The sequence below is a fragment of the Falco cherrug genome, chromosome 17 (genome assembly GCF_023634085.1).
Source record: "Falco cherrug isolate bFalChe1 chromosome 17, bFalChe1.pri, whole genome shotgun sequence".
Lineage (NCBI taxonomy): Eukaryota > Metazoa > Chordata > Aves > Falconiformes > Falconidae > Falco > Falco cherrug.
This window is the reverse complement of record NC_073713.1, coordinates 1910287-1923726: the sequence shown is the minus strand read 5'-3', so window position 1 is coordinate 1923726 and position 13440 is coordinate 1910287. Positions and strand designations below refer to the sequence as shown.

General features: G+C 44.2%; 1 protein-coding gene across 2 annotated transcripts in view; it reads right to left on the bottom strand.

Moving 5' to 3' along the window:
* The window catches only part of DIXDC1 (DIX domain containing 1), a 37808-nt gene that overhangs the window by 23241 nt on the left and 1127 nt on the right, over positions 1-13440 (bottom strand). For both annotated transcript variants that reach the window (XM_027806794.2, XM_005440200.3), the window contains exons 2-3: positions 1380-1509; positions 630-755 (exon numbers count right to left, since the gene is read on the bottom strand). In XM_027806794.2, coding sequence (XP_027662595.2) covers positions 630-755; positions 1380-1509 — 256 coding nt within the window. The remainder of the gene's footprint in view (positions 1-629; positions 756-1379; positions 1510-13440) is intronic.

Sequence of the window (13440 nt, the reverse complement as noted above, 5' to 3'; positions counted from 1 at the left end):
AAGGGTCATGCCCTCCACGTAGTCTCTCTCAGCATTTTTCCCCTCTTTCTCATCTGAAGGGCCACAGACAGTCAGAACTGTACCTCCCCGCAGTACAGGCAGCAAACAGCAAGGATCAGGGCCCACCTTGTACCCCACAGCCCTACACGCACACCAGTGATCCTCGTGGTATCTGACTAAACCACGCCACAGGCATGTGATTTAGCATACTGGGTCTCCTCCCTGTTTACAAGTCATGTGAAACAGTATCACAGGCTTCCAGTGGACCAGAAATATTTTTCCCATGTCTCATTTTGCAGTAGCAGGTTTGTACGTCTTTTTAGTGAAAGATTCTGAGTCTGTATTCTTTATTACACCATTACTTCATCTTCTGACTGCCCAGCAGCAGAAGAAAAGGCATTTTTGTTTCTGTGCACTGTGCTGCTACCAAAAGCAGTCAAGAACACAGTATCATTCAACCAAAAGCAGTCAAGAACACAGTATCATTCAACCCAAAACCTGTTATTAAACCATCTGAGGAAAAAACCTGCAACTCCCCCACAAACACATTTTCTGTTTGATACTAAACAAAGACAGAAACAGGCCTACAACAGATAAAATCATCTGTGGCGACCACCAGGAGCACATACCTTTTGCTGATGTCTGATGCATGCGGATCTTTTTGGATGCCACAAAGTCTAAGACTTTTTCCACATTTTCCCTCTTTTCCTGCTGGCTGCTGGGGTTGACCTGAATGCCATTCAACTTCTCACCAGCTAAAGAGTGAAAAAACTTTGTTAAAGAAGAACTGAATAGCTTGGTGCTTTCACAGGAATGGCTGTAGGTGTAGGGCCTGATCTTATCTCTTGTCTGGGTACTTCAAAAGGCATGCATAGCTTTTGTCATGTTTACAAGGCATCCAGTACCAGGAATAACAGGTTGCAGACTGTATTGGGTTTACATGAACTGACTACAAACCCCGTTCCCTGTCCCCCTGCACTGCTTCGAGGGTAGAGAAAATTAGAAGTTGGGCCTGGGAAGAAGGGAGTATCTCAGCAAGCAGGTCACTCTTCCAAAAACGCCACACACTAACACCATTCCTCTACAAGGTAAACCCTTTCTTAACTCCATTCCAGCCTCGTGGGAATTAATATCGTCCTTGACACGTTTTTACCATGTCTGTTGCAACTGTCTGCTAAAACATAAGGCTTTAATAGAACTGCATCTATGATTTGTTTCGTGATTGTTTTCTTTTAAAGTCACTCCTTTCCCCCCACAAGCTCTGACACCGTCATAAACATCTGCCAGCATGCCCGACAGATGTCAGAGCCAAGGCCACCCTCCTCTAAACAAGATCTGAAACTACAAGATGAAAAATAGTGCCATATGGCATTACTGACCTACAATCTCAATAAGCAAAGCAAGAATGACTCCATCTCGGAGATCCTGTCTCAGGTCTTGGACTGGCTTTATTGTTGGCTTCTTCTTCAGCTGGGAATTCACCCAGGCCACATATGCCTGTAGTTGTTGCTGAAAATAGAAAACAAAACATTTACAACACGTCACTGCCATTTCAGGGGAGAGTTGCATAGCTCTCATTTTTCTCCTCCATCTTCACAGATCTCATTGTCTTTTGCCCTTGAAAACAAACACTGGTGGTCTCATCCCAAAGCCTGCTGAGCGCTAACTGACATCACTGCACACCGTGGTGCAGCTCGCTCCATGCCAGGGCAGGAAAAGCAAGCAGGCAGCAGGACAGGAGTCATCATCTAAGCACAGCTGAGAAGATAGCTTTACATTACATTTAATCTAATTGGTGCCAAACCAATGCTGTCATCCCCTTATTTTCGGTGCCAGAATTGGTTCACTCACAGCATTTTGTGTCCCGTGCACACTGTTTTCTTCCATATATCCAGGAAGTAGAAAACCCACAGTGCAGAAGCAAGAAACCCTGTGTTATTTCTCTTTAAACTATGCCATCTATTATGAGAAACAACCAGGACTGATTTCCTGGAAGGGACAACAGCCTTCCCTCCTTAACACCCCCAGCATGGCTCACTTGTAACAGTTCATGCAGCAGGGAAGAGACACCCTGTTGTACAGCCCCCTTCGTTTAATTGGAGCTGCATCAGCATTTCTAATGGCCCAATTTCTATTTCTCTGTGCTTACCACAGCACTTAACACCTGCAAGACCCGAGAGCAAGCAGCACTGCCTTTCCAGAGGGCATACTGGATGATGCTTCACAGAATTGTGTATGTTGCTACAAGGGCAAGACCAGGGAAACAAACTCAGGCTTCTGGTCAGTGTGAGGACCCATCTGGCACAGGGGACTGAAAGGTGAAGAGCTGATTCACATGATGACCTTTCCCTTCCTCCCCCCCTTCCTCAGCTAGTAGGAGCACCGGTACCACTGAAATCCCTTTGGGCAGGGCTGGTGTGGTACATAGAGGGTAAACAAACTGATCCATTTATGGGATTATCTCCCTTTTCACTAAGCTTCCCATTATTCTGCCAATGCAGCAGGTTTTAAGTCTGCATTCCATATTATCTCAGCAGTGTCAGAGTTTATGCTTTTACAGCCCATCAAAGTCACAATCTAGATCACAGCTTCACTCTTAATTAACCTGACATAGGAAATCCAACTTTAATCACACCGTGGCTCGGTCTGCTGGTTCAGAAAGCAGCGAGCTGGGGAGCAGAACAGAGCTGAGCTTGGGGGACTGCTTGATGGCTTTTGAAAAAAGGAAGCAGAAGTGACAGATTTGATGCATGCTTGCTGGAACAGACTTGGCCTGCCACGTGGATGGGGTCTGCATGCTCTTCTTTGGCTGTAATGGCAATGATGCACGTCAGTTTTGCCTACCCAGTTTCAGAGGTCTTCATTTTCTACTTACAAGCCTTCACTTTCTCTCTCTTGCACAAGCTGATGGTCCTGCGCTGATTTTCAGAACAGCAGTGGTAACTCTTGCCAGCTGCCAAAAGCACTTCACCTCGTGCTATTGGATTTTAACTGATCATGCCAGCACTGAGGTTCAATCTCACAACAGTCTAATGCCAGAGCCAGAGAGACCACAAGCTTCTATTACACAGATTCAATAAAGCTTTAATTTATTCCAATCAGTACCAGAGAAAAGAGGTAGGTTTGTTTATAGTAATACAGCATCATTACAGAAATATCTACATTGATAAGTAAAGATGTACCGAATAGGGCTGCAGCATGAAAACTCCACCTGACGTCTGTGTCATTTAGGAAAATAATCTTATCACAGTTGTGTTTACTACCTTGTCATTTTTCAAATCATTTTACAAAGTTCTAAACTGTTATACTGTACTAATTCCACAAGGGCACAGCCTCTTCCAGCCTACAGGAAATTTGCCCTTTTTATAGGAATCTATATGGTTCTTCCACTCAGACACTTCCATTCTCACTCAAAGAAAGAACAGCCCCTTTCACTAAGCAGTTTGTTTTCTATTTCTTTTCTCTGAACATTCTTCATGCATTCATAAGAAAGCATTTTTGGCAAACTTTTAGTCCCTATCTCTTAAATGTATAAGAAGGTTGACACTGTTATTAGAAAAAGTCACTTCTAAATTCCAGTGCGTTTACATTTTTAACAATGATTATTCAAAGGAGGATTTTGTGGCAATGGAATATGGATGTCACCATTACAAACTGATTTCATACCAATAGCTGCTGTAATACTGCAAACTTACATTTCATTAGCAGCCTTACTTTGTTGTTTGGTTGGTTATTTTGGGGTTTTTTTCCCCATTAAGCGTAAAATATTCCTGCAGAAGTTCAGGCTGTTCAACTGAACAGCGTTTCCTGATTTTGCATCCAAAAACTAGATGATCTAATGACTTTAGTGAGAGAGTTGGATTGCTGCAAAGCTAAAAACCCAAGGAATAAGCTGTCACTTCTGGCAGCTGAGGTGAGCAGGTGACTGAACTTACCAAGAAAAGAACAGATATAAAAGTTTAGTGGCCTAAAAATGGCAAAGTGGTGTTAAATGCGTGAAGGGACAAAGCCCCCAAGCTGCTCAGCAGAAATCCTAATAGCAATTTTTAAGCTAGTGAGTCAAAAATGTTTTGCTTCACCACTCTCTGTGGCTTGCCTGTCAGCTGGCATAAACTGAGCCACAACAAGGACACTGTGGGTGATACCTTAAAGCCCTACACCTCCAACACAAGCACAAGGCCTCAATTCACAGCCACAGATTCAGTTTAATGCATCAGACCCATAAAAAAACAAAAGTAAACTCTTGTTTCATTCCCTCAGAATTCCATTTGTTTAAGACCCAAGACAGGTATCTCATTTCACAACAGAACAGCCCGAAGTACTATCACAGCAATACGATCTGCTACTTGGATGGACATCATTCATGGCATCTATTCTGGAAAGTACTTCAGGTATCATCTTCCATCACAGAGGAAACGAAGATTTGCTAGGATGTATTCTGCCATGAGAACAGCAGCTCTACCCAGCCTGTTCCACCCCACAAAAATGCTACCCAGCCTGTGCTTGCCACTTGCCCAGAGAAATACAAGAAAGACACATGCTCCATCACCATTTGCGGCTGCAGGCATCCTAGCTCAAACCAAACGTGTGCCCCATCCAGTCCCACATTAGTCTCAGCTCCTCTTAGTCAACAAGGCTCCAAGGAGGAGGGAAAGGAGGTTGGGAACAAATAAAGAGGTGGATGACACATCTCTAAAGTACTCCTTTCCTTTTCCACGGCTGTCGCCCCTGTGCTTCCACACTGCTTCCTGACAACAGAGTAGGACATTACATATTGTGCCTTCTAAATAATTAGCAAAAAGAAGCACTAGCCCCAGCGGCAGGGCAGATGAACCCAAGCCAGACCAAGTAAAGGGTGCAGAGTGAGCCTTTATGCCGAGGGAGCTGGACCCAGCTGTCCCCCAAACCCGCTCAGCTCCCCTGCTCTGACAGCTGCTCAAATTCTTAGCACTCCTCTTGTTTAACTTTTGTCTTTCTAGTTGAGGGGAAGGATCCCATGGGACCTATTACACCAATTCCTGTGATTCCAGTGCTCTAACTATGCTACTACAGCTTCTGACAGAAGCTCCAAAATTCATGCTAGGGATTGAACAAATCCCTAGAGTTTCCCCTTGTTGATTCATAACTTGGTACAAATGAGAGGAATCAGAGAGGGAGCAACTATTGTTCTACCTAGCTCATCCTCTTCCTTCAGTATAATTGAATAATTAGCCAAATAATTCTTCCTTCAGCCACTGAGCACTCAGGAGTTTTCTGCTTCTCCCTGCATTTTGGTTTGAGCATCTGTTCAGCCAAATCTTAGACCTGATGGGGCTCACACTGCTCTACTCCTGCACCGATACTTCTTTCAAAACCGTGATTTTCAGAAGAAAAACATATCAGCCTGGTCTAAGATTTACTACGCAGAGCACACGTTATTAGGATTATGGCGGAGTTAAGCTTAATCCTATTTATGTTAACACAGCTTTGTGTTCCAAAAAAAGGCAAGGTTTACCTGTACCTTGCAATGGGAAGAGCAACTCCCTTTCCTGAAGGAAGCTGGAGCTCAGATTGCTCCAAGTTCCAGGCAGATCATTGTAGGGTATTTGTATCCAAGTCACTCTGGAAGCCTTGAAAGACTTTGCAGGGCAGGAAAAGATTTTGAAAGCGAGGTACTAGGGGCCACCTGCAGTTTTAAGGAATTTCCCAACTTGCAGGGACTTCTGCTGGGACATTACAGGTTAGCACAACACACCTCAGAGCAGGATCTTACTCTGGATCACTTACTCAGCACATACCCCGAAGAAGTGCCTGGGACCTACTGGCTATAGTAGAACAGCTGTCTGGAGGTCAGGAACTTTGTGCTTTCAATTGACTTTGGGCTTGCAATTCAATTGCATATCAATGTGCCAATGGTATGCAGGAGAAAAACACCCTTCCAGGGCCAGCACTTATTTCTCAGTGGCTGCAATCTCTTACTGATAATTACAATTAAGTGTCATTATCTAGTGTTTTCTGAAAGTGGAAGAAAAGCAGCCCCTCTTGCAAAGCTCCTGCCAGCTGTAGGTGTCCTTGATATTCTCATTTAACCAGTGCAATTCACCACCTGCTGCTGTGGGCTCCTGTTTCTCCCCTCTCAACCATCAATCAGTCCAGTCTGCCTGACAGTAAATACAGGTAGATCACAATGCTTGTGACATGCTACTCTGTCCTTTATTACCAGTGCCATCTACATTACACTGTATACAATTAATTTTCAGATTTCCTCCTCCTCTGAGATTAGGGTATTGTACATTTTGAAGTCGGCCAAATAGTCATTCTTGGAAAAAAAAATCATTCTTTAGCAGATAGATGCCTCCAGAGGGCCTGACCTTGCTATCACATTACAGTAGACTCCCCTGACGCTCTCGCTCTCTGCTTCTAGGAAGAGATTACTTTTCTGCGTGCATTTGATGAATTTGAATCTATCCTTATTGTTGGGTTTAGGGAATCAGCCTGGAAGAATAATAATCTTTCTCACAATCTTTACTCGGCTTTTCCTTTATACCCTCTGGCCACTGCCCAAGCACCAGGTCTAACAAGGTCAATAATAATAGCCCTCATGCTATGAGGTTGGTCCCAGTATGAAAGGCGTTTAGTGTCCTGTCTGTTCAGAGCAGTGACCCAAACGTCTGCAGCAGCAAAGCTCAAAGGCTAGCTTAATTGCATCAGGATGTAATGTTTAAGGCCTTGTATAATTTCTAAGCTTTCTGACATCACCTTAATTAGACAGAAACTGGAATTTTCCATCCAGTGTTCCTCCAGTTTGATTTTGTTTTCGTTTGAGAAGGCCTTTGTAGGAGCGGAAAATAAAAACTCACGAGCAAATGTTTCTCTCGGCTCTCAAAGCCAGCAGAACAATTTTTTTTTCTCAAAATTGCTGCTTAAATGTGATTCAGGCTGTTTAACACATTGAGATAACTCCTGATACATCCAACAGCGAAAAACACCCAATTATGACCAGAGCAATGCCAGAACAACCATGTACACCCACAGGAGTCCTTTTTCATAGAACTCTTACTTTAAAGCAGGAGGTGTAATTTCATTCAAAATAGCTTTTGGTCTGATGTGTATTTTCCAAATCTATAAATAGCCTGTCTCAAGCACAGAAGACGCCTCAGTACAGTGACACAGTTTGGAAAAGGAGGCACCCATGCAATCTGGTGCACATCAGGAGACAGAAATAGAGTGTGAGCTTCAAAAGACTAAGAGCTCTTTAACCCTTCACTCGTATCTGAGTGAAAACGTGGACATTTCCAACACCCTAACATGTCTGGACAAGGATTTTTCACTGAGTTGCTGAGACCCAGGAAGAAGTACTACCCTGAGGTCTTGTTAAAATTATAGGCAGAACATGTTTCCTGTAACTTCTGAGGTCAATTTCCAAGACTTAAGCAGCACAAACCTTTGGGAGGAGCAGCCCAACGATGCCCTTAACCTGTGCTATGTTCTAGGCACAGCCAGTTGGATTTTCCTCATCTTAATATAATGAACCATTTCTTTGGGTTCAGTGAATTCACCTCAAGGAGCAGCCACCTGTTTCTCTAGCCAGATTCAAGAATATAAGGGCCAGTCTTCTGCTTTCTGATCTCTTAGACCAGACAACGTTTTTGAAACCAGAGTCTGACTGCCATTCATCGACTGGTCAGGTTTGTGCAATGATTTCAGAAAGCAAGTGCCTGCAACTTTAGAGGGCTTTGGCCAGATCTTTGGAAATACTTCAGTCATTCCTGTCATCCTGGGTGTTCTGAACAAATATAAAGAATTAAATCCTTCTCTCTGTACGCAGCTCCCTAAATACAGATCTCACACAGGAACTGCTTCTCGCCCGTCATTCAGAATGTCAGGGTGGGAACGCTGTCTTCGTCTCCAGTCGGGGAGCAGCAATTTTTGCTCAAATCCTGGCAGTACTGCTGGGTTGAAATGACAGCTGCCTGTGGCATCCTGGCTAAACCACCACTTGTTACTGGGAAGGGAACAAGTGTCTGGTCGACTAAGAGAGCAGTGTGCCAACAGCATTTCAGATACCAGCTGAAGTGCTAGAAGGTCTATGAAGGATGAAGTCTAGAGCTGAAGGTGTATTTCACATGTTTCCTGGATGCAAACAACAGCAAGAATTTCCAGAATGTCCACCTGTCCAGCAGGACACTTCGTTTTTTACTGCACAGTTTTCCCACATCTTTCATAGTCCTTTACCCATTAAGAGGAAAAGCTTAAGCATTGAACAGCAAGGCCCAACGCCGTTCAAACTCCCTACATTCTTTCTACCATTTTGATTTTTACTTCTTGTTGCACAGCCAACAGCTGTCATGCTCCATTTCAGAGACATACAACTTTCAGTACATGATGAAGTAATTCTTACCTGTGCCTACATATACTGGTATTTTAGTCATTTCATGTTGTATTTTAGAATCCACTTGGAAAAGCTTAGTAGATGCAAATATAAAATCTCTTTAAACAGCTCGTGAAGTCAGGAGCAGCACTCACAGCTGAAAGACAGTTATGCTCAGTAGTTTGTTGTAACCTCGTAAAAATTAACTTTGAGTCTCCACCCAAGAAACTGGGCCTAGGTGGGCAAATGGCAAGAAATGCACGTCTGACAGCTTTTTATCTCTGTAGAACCAAAGAGTTATTTAATTTGTGCAAAACAAAAGCCTGATGATTCCATTTTCCCTTTAATGGAAGAAACCTTTTCCTCCTATTGATCTGTTGCCAAGACATATCCTTGCTGTCAGGCAGTGATCTCACTTGTGCCACCCATCTGCCACATACGGGTATTTTTGTGAGTGGCATCTAAGTGTGCTTTCTTCAAACAGTAATTTTGCCTGTCACTTTCATAACACTACACACAAGCGTCCTTCCTGCAATTAATCTGTTTTCTACCTATACCTCCTTCCTGTTTGTACAAATCCAGGGATTACTCGCCATACCTTCTCCACACACAGTAGCAGTTCTGTGCACCCTTTTCATGTTCGGAAATTTGGAGATGGTATCCATTCCTTAAACAAACTCACAGTCATTGCAGGGAGCATCTACTCCAAAAGTCTACCAGACAGAAACTCATGTAAAATGAATCTTGCTAGGACGTATTCCTTCAAATCAACAGTCGGAAATACGTGCCCTGAAATGCCACTGGCATTCGAAGCCAGGTTGCTGCTTTAGGCCTAATTACTGGCATGTTTGCAAGATGTTTTAGTGCCTCTGCATTTTCCCCAATCTGGTATTTTGAGGCCCTTTTCTAACACAGGTCAACGTTTCTATGCAAGCATGCAAGCAAAAAGCTGAGCCACAAGAAGTTCTTTTACCGTAAACTGCCAGTACTTCGGAGCACATGATTCACCCTGAACTATCAAATGGTTCCACTACAGCCAAACAAAATCTAAGGTCTGTCAAAACAAGTTGTGCTGAGACATTCCCTGATGCTTCAGGAAAGAAAAGGAGCACTGTTCATTTTTCAGTGGAATACAGTCACCAGCTCTGTACAGACAGGGAAAAGCAGCTTTGTGAGGAGACAGCACACAGTATGACTGAGCAGCGCTTTTTGCAGGCAATAACCTTTCATATGAAGAAAAGGGGAAGAGACATCCAGTGAAGCTGCCTGCTCTAGGATGAAGGGCACTAAAGGCACATTTAGGATACAGACTCTGTTTTTCACTCTGCCAGTGACTTGCTGGGAATTTGGCAGCCTACTTTACCTCTGCATGCCTCAGTTTCTAGCTATAAAGCAACTACACTAATTTTTACGTTACTTGTAAAATGCTTTGATAACAATAAATCTTTGACTGTACCTGTGCAAACGCACTGTAACAGACCCTGCCAAAGGACAGCCACTGCTATGCAAACAAGAAATAGCCTGGTTTAGGCATACAGTGAAACTCAGCCAGGGCTTGAATCCTAACTGCTCAGCCCCTAATCCTATATAACGGCAAATACAATACGTCCTTCCCTTGCTGACAGTCCTATTGCTGGCCAGGTACAAGGGCTTTGAGAAAAATTGATAAGAATTCCTGCTAGAGCAAGCAATTGTCTGCTAAAGCACATCTCCACCTAAACCCAGGTGTGGGAAGCCCCAGCTGTGTTTTCTGATGTCCCTGCTTGAGGCTTAGCAGAATCACAATGCAGCAGCTGCCCAGTCTCCTGAAGACCAGACACGCAACCTGGCAAGGTTAAGGTGGTTCTTCAGATCCCAGCCTTTCCCACTCTGGCCAAGCCTTAAACAAGTGTGCCTGACCATCCCGTGGCTTTAACAGTGTAGGGCGGATGTAAAATACTAGTGGTCTCACACCGAAGTGAAATGAGACTTGGATGTACTATGTGGAAACCATCAGCATTTCTAAAGAGCTCCATGTATTTAGTGAAACCAGCCTCTGAGGGATTTGGTACTACAGGGAGTATTTAGTTATGGGCTGGTCCTAATGGGCTGAACTGGACGAGGGACACAGGAGTCAAAACAGCTCTCTGCATAGTGAATCCTATTAGCTATAAATAGGACTCATTGCAAGGAAAGGGCGAGTGCAAGTTTCTTCTGCTCAGATCGCGGTAGCAGAGACGTTTTTATCGCAGCTCATGCATGTTACACCAAGGGGAACAGAGCGGCTGCCAGAACAAGACGGTAGCAGGTCTAACCTGCCAGAAAATTACTTCAACCAGAAGAGCAAATGAAAGTCAAGCCCAGGCCATTTCCCAAAGCAAGGCTTCAAATCTTACAGATAGGATGCCATCTAATCACCTCAAAGTCCACCAACAGATACAGCAAACCCTGAAGAGTGAGGCAGAGAGACGATGTCTGGGAAAGCCAGGAAATACCTACTGCAGATGCCACTCGGCTAAGAACCACTGCTCAAGGGAAAATATTACCTGGAGCACTTGGTGAGGGGGCAGGCAATGAGCAGCCTCCTAGGGGGAGAACAGAGAGCCCTACCTGCACCGCACCACCTCCTGCGTGCATAGCGCTGGGGAGTAGTAGTTCTCACACAGCAAAACGTGCAGGGGTGTCCCCAGGTACACAGAGCCTCATATGGTAGCCTTGCATTTGACTTTGATGCTGTTGGGAGACCACGATTTCAAAACAAGCTCTGCTTGGGCTATTAAAAATTCACTGCCATTTTGCTCTCTGGAGAGGAGCCAGTCCCAGGCCTGTTGTTCAATGTTATCTCAGAAGGAAAAAACAGCTATTTCAGATTACTCATTGCACATAAGCAACTACATAATAATTAACTTCCAACTTGAAAAAGAGAAGGTATATTATTGTTGTTAAAATACAGACACATTAATGTCTTGGAGCTGTGAGGCCCATTTCTGACACATTTCTGTGTGCCTCATCTGTTTTAAAGCACTGACGTGTGTCTCAAATAAACTGCATTTCCTCAAGGACAGAGAACAAACTGAGGCCACATGGACAGAGGCACCACAGAGGAGACCCTGCCTTCCATGGTTTCCTTGCATTATAAATGACTGCTTTTAGCAGCCATACATTCCCATGCCACCATCCAGCTCTGGGCTTGAATTATTTAGCTGCCTGAGAATAGGATAAATCGCAATAAACAGCAGGGAAACACCTTCAAGGCAGGGTAGTCCATTAATGAGAGAGGGACGGGAGCTGCATGATGCCCACAGGGGAGTTCGCTGCGTTTCAACATTAAACAAAAGTCATCCTCTTTTAGATGTCTGCAGATGACACTGTCCACAACATATTTTGGCTAGGGACTCTGAAAGGGAAAGGAAACACATTGGCCTGAATTTGCAATTTACAGGGCCCCTTCAGCAATCTGTGATTATGTTCATCATCGAGAAAGCATCAATCTAACAGATGACCTGTGAAGCAGAACAGGCATTAGCTGCAGAAGGGACAACTATGCTTCATTCTCCATCCCTGCTCATGAGATAGTGAGGCTGATAGGGTGGCTCTCAGCCAGCAGGACGGACAGAGAAGGAAAAAAATACAGAGAAACAAAATAAACTTGCCTATAGCATCTTGGCTGTGCTGGGTAACTTTCCAGGCATGGATTATTGACCAAAGGTGCAAGACAGAGACACACCACCAATATCTCTAAAGAAACTGGAACTATACCTGGCCTCTAGGTCCCAAGCATGCGTAGGGTTGCACATGCACCTGTGAGCTTGCTAGCAACTTACTTGTGTATGTTAATGCACAGATTTGGGAAGCATGTCCTTGTATTTCAAGGTATCTAGTGACCAAAAGAGCCACCTGGGCAGAAAAGATGTTCTACCGAAAGAACAGACACTGAATCAGCACAGCAATTCCTGCAATACTCCAGCTCACTGCTTGTGTTAACTTAAGTCTGACTTTTTATCTTGAATCTGTTTTTATACCTGAACATTAGGTTTAGTAGCCACTCACTTCCAGCCTTCTAACGTCAGGGTGCTGTGTTGGGATCTGACACCTTGGGACACTCTTTTCACATTCAGGGACTTCTATAAATAAGCACCTAAGGTACAAAGAGATAAGGGAGGAAGTACAGCTGGTGGACCAGAACAGAAGCACAGAATTACAGAGTTTCTCACTCATTTCCAGCTGTGTCTGTGATGTGATGCCTGTCCTCGGCAAGTCAATCTCTCTATACCGTAGGTTCTGCACTTGCAAAATTGATTTTAATTCTACTTTTGTTATATATGTGAAGTGTGTGATATGATTGAAGTGGGAGACATGAGTTAATCTGGTTTTATGGTGGGAGAGGTTTTTTTTTTTTCCACAGCTGAGCAGTCTGCGGGTAAAACCAGACAGTCCAGGTGGAGCTAGCACTTAATGTAAAACTTCGCTCCCATTATTAATTATATTATTAATAGACAGGTTCCTATCAGCGTTTGCCAGAGAAGGATCTGCTGCCCTCGAGCACAGGAAGTGTAAGCTTGAGCTAAAGCCGTACCTTTGCTAGCTAACAATGACACCCAGAGACTCTGTGGAGGAGGGGATGGAGTATTTAGACAGTTACGCCGAGCAATCAAAGGAGACCTGTGGCTGGCATGAAGCTGTGCTGCTCAAGTTTCACACCCAGTTTGTTTTCCCCGTGATGACTGGTGCTGTTAAGCCTAGGAGGGATGTTCCTTTTCTGTGAAGAACGGAGCATGGGGGCAGCGCAGTCAGGGGAGCTTTGCAAGGATGAGGAACCACTAAACACAAACAAAACCAAGCTATGCAGTCTAAGAAAGAGAAAAACACACCAAGAGACTATCCCTGCCACCAGGTGAGAAAGTAAACAGCAGCCACTGCTTGGTTTCAGCACAAGCCCCTCCAATTTTCCTTCCTTTTCAGCTTACAGACAGGAAATCATGGTCCAGCATGGTCTGCACAATGCACAGCCGGGCAGTGGCTGCCCTGGCATTTTGTACGGAGTCCATAAGAGAGTCCAACAGAACAAATTTTTCATGCATCCTAAAAAGGGATGCTGACAGCAATCTGCA